The sequence below is a fragment of the Strongylocentrotus purpuratus genome, unplaced genomic scaffold (assembly GCF_000002235.5).
Source record: "Strongylocentrotus purpuratus isolate Spur 01 unplaced genomic scaffold, Spur_5.0 spur5_scaffold_16, whole genome shotgun sequence".
Taxonomy (NCBI): domain Eukaryota; kingdom Metazoa; phylum Echinodermata; class Echinoidea; order Camarodonta; family Strongylocentrotidae; genus Strongylocentrotus; species Strongylocentrotus purpuratus.
Window position 1 is genome coordinate 3,278,467 of NW_022145601.1, and position 7,687 is coordinate 3,286,153.

At 35.8% G+C, this 7,687-nt stretch overlaps 1 protein-coding gene across 1 annotated transcript; it reads right to left on the reverse strand.

Moving 5' to 3' along the window:
• Positions 1-3,674: 3,674 nt before the first annotated feature.
• LOC105439975 lies at positions 3,675-7,137 on the reverse strand. Its single transcript, XM_030987580.1, has 5 exons — positions 7,050-7,137; positions 6,116-6,179; positions 5,521-5,661; positions 4,933-5,055; positions 3,675-3,927 (listed from the first exon to the last, which is right to left on the reverse strand). The coding sequence occupies exons 2-5, from the start codon at positions 6,129-6,131 to the stop codon at positions 3,824-3,826; spliced, it is 384 nt and encodes a 127-aa protein (XP_030843440.1). The 5' UTR covers positions 6,132-6,179; positions 7,050-7,137; the 3' UTR covers positions 3,675-3,823.
• Between the last annotated feature and the right edge of the window lie 550 nt (positions 7,138-7,687).

The following is a 7,687-nucleotide window of genomic DNA, read 5'->3' on the forward strand; positions in this document are numbered from 1 at the left end:
CACACACTATCTCTGTCTCCCTCTCTCTCCCCCCCCCCCTCTCTCTCTCTCTCTCTCTCCCTCTCTCTCGCTCTCTCTCTATCTCTCACTCACTCTATCTCAGCAACTTATTTAATTGGTTAGACACTAGCCAATTTCTGTGAGAAAAAAATAATAATCTAGAGTTGGCTACTTTTGCACAACGCGCATTTAAGTTTTGTTTTAATGAATCTGTCACGTAGTATTTATATTTTCGTTTCTGGTTTGTTTGTGTGTGTGAAGGGGTTATTTACTTCAAGCCGCCCCCCCCCCCCCCCTCAACAAAAAGACAATTTTATTTTCAGAATCAAGGAGCTCCTGTATACATGTAAGTTTCAGTTAATAACGAAAACTTTCTCTGGTTGGAGGTCGGTCAAAACTTCACGTAATATTCAATTGTCCCCTCCCCTCATAATTATAGATTAATCTAGAGGGCCCGGGCATACGCCACGTGCACCTAGCCGATTATGAGATTGTGTACAACGTAATGATGCAATGCATGCAGGTTATATACCTGCGAATATCAATTATTTGTGTTGTTAAATGTCATTTAGAGTGTATCAGTGGCCATTGTGAACTTACATGTATATATTATTTATTTATATAATAAAACGTCAAAAAAGAAAAAGAAGAAGAAAAAAAGAAAAAGAAAAGATAATTCAATCATCATTTATTTCATAATCAAATTAGACAGTGCATAGTACCAATGCTAGTACTACATATCATAATTATACAGCGATTATGACGTCATAGCCCCGGACAATGGATTTGGGGGCATAACATAAATTATATTAAACATAACCATAAAGCTGTATATACGGATATAATACATAGTTCAATGAGATATGTAAAATAATTAACATTTCAGATGTAATAATTAAATTGAAATAAATGAAAATAATATAAGTGGTAAGTAACGTGAATTAATTTATGAAAGAGGGTGGTAGACTGGAGTCAGAGAGAGAGAGAGAGAGAGAGAGAGAGAGAGAGAGAGAGAGGGAGAGAAAGGGAGAGAGAGGGGTGACATTCTTTTGATAGGCGAGAAAGTTCTGGGAAGGGAAGTGAGGGGGGAAAGAGGGGGAAAGTAAAATAAAGAACGAAGAATGAAATGAGAGGGTATACAATGGAAGAGCACAAGTCCACCTTAACGGGTAATGATTGTAGTCATAGAAAATTAGCTAGATATCAACGATCAGAGAGTAATAATCTGATCAATTATTGAGAATATGACATTTGATTTCACATCAAAATTAACATAACATCGACAACAAAATAGATATGAATATACTAGACACGATAGATAATAACAGCCTACGTGGCCTATTCTTTCAAAATCGCGTAATGATTATTGATCCACAGTATATTTTGAAAACATGATTTGCTAGAAGCATATCTCTTGCTTTATGATTTGATCTACATTAGCTCTATTGCATCTGATATCATTAATTTAGATCGCAAATTAGAATAACATCTGCTAATTAAATGACAAGGGCAAATCTGTATCTTCTGAACTGAAGGGAACAATTATCATGGTAATACAGGTGTATGTAAATATTTACAGCATATAATTCGGTGTCTAAAATAGGTTAAAATGTGTGTGACAAAAATACTTTAAACCCACGTTATCTCTTTGTTTCTTCTTTTTAGTACTGGCCTTTTTACACTTTCATATACAGGAACACTAAGCACGAGTATGTGCAGTCTAACATTTATTGTTTTCACATCTCGAAATTTAATTTCATCCTGCCGACTGAAACTTTCAGGCACGTCACACACCACAGAAGTAAGTTCATAATTTTGTCGATAAACTTGTCAACTTTATATAATTTGGACTGGCAAGGGAATATGTGAAAAGGGGGCACTACAGAGAAACTACACAAAAACCGTGAAAACCTGGGAATAGCCTCAAAAGAGGGCATGGACCCCCCCCCCCCCTACTCGACTTCTTTTTTTTTCCAGTTAAGTTAACATTTTCATGGTCTTTCTCATGCCACACATAAATTTAAAAAAAAGTAATTGAGCAATAATATACAAGGTATATGTTATAAGAATACATTTCGACTACACATTGCATTAACATATCAATTAAGTTGCACCATGATCCAGTCATCAAAATATGATTTTTTTTTTTTCCTTCTATTCAAATATTACAGTCCTGTGATGCTTGAATACAAATAAATAGCCTCGATTATTTTTTAGTTAAACGTTTTGTTCACATAGACTGTACAATTTGAAGAGATTATTGTCATATTCAGAAGTCTACACATGACGTTATAAATGTTCATTATCTTAAAAAGTTTTTGCTGGGTTCTACAACAATGAATACGATGAATACAACATAATTATTATATGCACTGCAACGAATTATAATACATTAACTATGAAGTTTAATCATGTGTGGGGAACAGCTGTTCCTGAAACAAATTTGATCATACATAATAACATGTTTGTTTGTTTGTTTTTATTTCCGTATAAAATTATCACAACATACAAATACATACATAAATGAGATATACGGCGGATAGCCCATTTCAGGCGTATTAACAAAATACGCCTGTTCTTCCATGGGGTCCAATCCCCGAACAAATAGTCTACACATGACTTTATATGAGTGCTCATTATCTTTTAAATAAAATTGCTGGGTTCTACAACAATGAAAAAGATGAATACAACATGATTATGTGTCGCTGCAACGAATCATTATACATGTAGAAGTTAAATCATTTGTGGGGAACAGCTTTTACTGAAACAAATTCGATCATGCATAATATCATCACAATGCAGATTCAAACACATACATCAAATATTATTTATACTCTTTCACCATGCCAGTGGGGGGGGGGGGGCTGGGGGAAAACGAATACAAACACTTTAATTTAACTTTTTTTTGGAGATGGGCCCCCTCCCCTGGCGCTCAAGGGGGTGCGATTTTTCAAATTTTCGAGGCCCCCCCCCCCAAAAAAAAAAAAAATAAATAAAAAAAATAATAATAATGCTCACTACTGGAGTGTTCACTTTTGGAGGAGCTATGGTTGATGGGAGGTGTGCTGAAAAGCAGCTACCAGAATTTAAAAAGAAGTCAACATTATTTTGTCCAAGGTAGGTCAAAGGCAATTACTGTTCTCTTGTCTAATTCCTCTGACATCCCCAACAATTAGTTCTAGTCAACTTTCCCCTGAGATACATTTAGAGCAAGAAGTGAGTTTTCCTACTGCCTTTTCCTGGGTATAGGATGCTAAGAGACATCTGAGGGATATTGGGGAAAAGTTTATAGTCGGCGGCAACACTTCTCTGCCTCTCCCCTCCCAATTTAGTCTTCCAATCTGTCCCATCTTTCACATGGGAAGATGGAGAGCAAGAATAGGAGGCGTTGGAAAATATATGAAATAGTCATCCAGCCTCCTCCTCACCTCCTGAGTAAGATTGGCGGGTACTTGAAAGTTGCTGGGGAAACTGAAGAGAAGTCTAACTGCGTCTGTCCAAGGTAGATCTAATGCAACCGTATATAGTACGGTTCCTATCACAACCTGGTCATTGGCTATAGTCTCCAAACTTTCTCCTGAGATCCATAGATAGCAAGAAGATGAGTTTTATTCCTGCCCGTTCCCCGGGGGTTAAATTGGAGGGTACTTGAAAGTAGCTGAGGTAAACTAAGGAGAAGTCCAACTCTATATATCCAAGGTAGTTCGAAAGCAACAGTTCTCTACAAATGTACCTAGACCACAGCCTTTCTCTAGTAGACGCACATGATTTTCAGGACGATGAGGTTTTAGAAGAGCTGATCTGAAGAAGATGTTTGAAGACGTCATGCTGCATTCTGAGGGTTGTGTATATCCTCTATCTTCACCAGGAGTATCTCCTTATTTGCATAATCATTTTCTACATTGTCTTCAAGTCTTGGTGGAGGAGCTGTCGATTTAAAATTTCATGAGGGTTTAACAAGACAAGAGAAAATACTTTTAGTCGCTAAATTCTTTATCCCCTGCATGGTACAAATCAGAATATCAGCCATTTTAGTCCATATATATTTATATACCACTTTAAAGTAAGTTTGTTTTGTAAATTTGTTAAAAAGGGGGCGTCACCTTACAAACAGTCTCGCTATCTATCGATGTACGGTTACCAAAGACTTGCACGATGTATTGCTGATGCTAGGCTACATTGTCTTATGACCACTTTGATGACATATTGTATTCATTCAACTATCAAAAACTATTAATCATTATTGTTGTATGAAGTTGGATGAGGTAATGACTGATGATCACCCAGAACATGATTTGTAAATACAATTACGTTTCTAGTGAGGAGAAATTAAGATTTTATTTTTGCGTGAATAGCTATTTAGTGAGTGATGGCGGGTTGCGTGTCCCTATGTGCTCCCCCCCCCCCCTGTGGGTATTATGAAGAGCATTTTGTATTTTACTGGAAAGTGCCAATCAATCGAATGGTCTAAATAAAAATTTGATTGAAATAAGAACATCGTATTTCAATGATAAAATGCAACAATCAACTGTTTCTTTCTTTGGCTTATAGGCCCTACATTAAGGTTTAGAAATGTATACGTTTATTTGTCCAAGATGTGATGAATCTTTAGCATCACAATTTTTGAATTCTTTGCGTATTGTTAAAGTTAATGATAAAATGGAAATATTCATTCCTTTAATCCAGGCCTTACTTTTAATAATAATAATAATATATGAGATTGGTAATGCGCCGCATTCACTTGACAAAAGAGAAAAGAGACATCAGAAAAATCATCGACATTATGAAAAAAGGAACAGGAGGAAGATAGATCATAAAATAATGATAGAACAATTGATTATATGCCGAATTAAACAGCTACTTTTACATATATTTTTGTTAGACTCTTCAACTGATCTGCTATAATGAATCTCTCGAGGCAGAGTATTTTACCTTTCCGTTTTCTCATCCGGCTCCTGAGAAACAAGACATTGGCAGGTAAAAGCAGTATTACAACAACAGCCAGAATAATACAGATACAAAAGACCACATCAATTTGAATTCCACGGTCACTCCCTATATTCATGCAAACATGCAAACAAGTAGGGTACAAAGAGAGAGAGAGAGAGAGATAGAGAGAGAGAGGGGGAGAGAGAGAGGGGGAGGGAGGGGAGAACAAAAATAAGGACATGCATATACAATTGGAAACAAAAGAGGGCACAAACCCACAAAACAAAATAAAACAAATTGTGAAGGTCATGCAACATAAAATGTGTTTTGATATAAATTTTAATAATAAATTTTCATTTTACCAGACAAGTAATAGAAGACAAGTAATTTTACAATTATTATAATTATTATTATTATTATCAATAATGATAATAATGATAATAATAATATAATTATAATGATACTAATAGTAATTATACTACTAATAATAATGATGATAACAGCAATAATAATGATGATGATAATGTCAACAGTAATAATATAATAATTGTAATAATGATACAATAATATTACGCTCGATTAATGAATTACCTGTTTCTGTACTTGTGAGGCCTGTGGGTATAGGATGAAAAATTTGGCAAGGAGTGGAGGTTATCAAGTCTAGAACTTCTGATGATGTTGGTAAGGACGATGATGGTCCCTCATGAGGTGAAGATGATATAGTTGTAACTCCTGACAAGATTCATAAAAATATGGTGATACATGTACATGTATGTTGCAGATAATGCAGGGAAGCTTGATAATATTTATTTAAAAAATAAAAAAAATGAAGAAACAAACAAACAAACACACAAACAAAACTGTGGTAATATATATCATAAATTATTTTGGGATTGAGCCATGATTTTAAACCTTTGAACCAAATTGAGTCCTTTAAAAGCCTATATTGATATTAGCTACAGTTTCATGTTATACTGCATGCTTAGCCTGGTTTGGATTTAAATGCGATATTTGCAAACACAAAAACATAATCAAGTCTCATAAAACACATTTTAATTTTTAGAAGGGGTCATTAAGAACAAATTTGAACAATAAAAATAAGAACAAAATTAATACGATAATGCCAACACTGAGCAAGACCGAAATAGTTGGATTTAGCCATCTTTACCAAATTCTTCTCACTTACGTAATGTATCGGGCATGACGGTTGCCTCCTTGCATCTTGTATTCCGGTCAGCAGAACAATCGTCCTGTATTCATTTTGTAAAATTCATACAAAGAGTGCGAGCGGATAGAGAGGAAAAGAGATAAAGAAATATAAAAACAGGCAGATGGAGCCGGGTGGAGAGAGGGGGGAGGAAGGGAGGGAGAGGGGGAAGGAGAGAAGAAAGGAGGGAGGGAATGAGGGAGGAAGAGGTGGAGGGATGGAGTAAGAGAGGGAGGGAGGGAGAGGAGAGGTTGGTGGGAGAGGGGAATAGCACAAACATATCGAGAAGACAAACGATGAATAAAGGACAAAAAGGAAACAAGGGGAAAAGTGAGAGGGAGAGAGGGAGAGAGAAAGAGAGAGAGAGAGAGAGAGCGAGAGGTTAGTGGGGGAGGGGGTGGGGGCTAAGAGACAATGTATAAAATAGACATCGCCCAATTTCAATCATAGACAAGTAAAAATGTGAATTTTTATCCTTTCCTTTCTCTAAACACAGAAACAAATATTTCGTTTATTATGAAATGAAATACATATTATACAAATTACAATTCCAATCGTGCATTATTGCTGTATGTAGATTCCATGTTTAATAACTTATTGCATTTTTAAAACTCCGTCAAGCAAGAGGCGCGATAGCTCAGTTGATCTAGCAGTGATCTCGTAATCCGGCGGCCCGTGTTCGAAACCAAGGCATTAATCCTCATTACCAAGTCCCTCGGAGAGGACCTAAAGCCGTCGGTCCTATGGTTGCTTAATTACGAGCAATTATGCTCTCTTAGCAGTCAGGTAAAATAATCACCACTAAACCACTAAACCACTAAACCACGAATCCAGAAAAAAATGCTCATAAAGTAATGGTGTCCTGAAATGTTCACAGATGCATATCACACACATTCTGTTACTTAGTACATACCTCTATCCCATATGCGCAGTTGTCACATTGGAAGCAACCTGAGCAGTTATTCCAACCTGCTGTGAACGTCCCTTTTGGACAAGGTGAACATGATCTGAAAGGAATCAAATTTAGAATTTTCGAGCCTTGTCAGCTATTAGCAGAAATTGATACCCATTGTATTTTTCCTCGTTTCCTTTTACTATACGAAAGGGAACATTTTTCGGAAAATTAAGAAAATCTGTAAAGACCTTGACCTCGCTGAGGTATAACTTCACTAAGGAAATTCTAAATTCGTATAGGTTCATTAATATTTCGTATATAGGATACTGGAGCATACAATATTATATCCATAATATTCTTAGAAGAAAAAAAAGAAAATTAGTTAATTATAACTATCCTCTCAAGGTATATATTTCTTCTTCTTTTTCTTCCTTTTCTTCTTCTTCTTCTTCTTCTTCTTCTTCTTCTTCTTCTTCTTCTTCTTCTTCTTCTTCTTCTTTTGGTGTTTCTTCTGCTTCCTCTCTCTCCCTCTTTCTATCTTTCTCTCCCATCTCTTGTATATCTCATAATGTAAATGTTCTGTTCTTGATGAAAAAAATAAATCAATAAATCATTCAATCAACCACCCAACCGACCAATCAATCAACCAATCAATC

Coding starts and splice junctions, on each gene's coding strand:
- LOC105439975 (XM_030987580.1), bottom strand. Junction 5,056..5,520: donor CCTCACAAGTACAGAAACAG/GTAATTCATTAA, acceptor GCATGAATATAG/GGAGTGACCGTGGAATTCAA. Junction 3,928..4,932: donor CCGGATGAGAAAACGGAAAG/GTAAAATACTCT, acceptor TTAAATCGACAG/CTCCTCCACCAAGACTTGAA.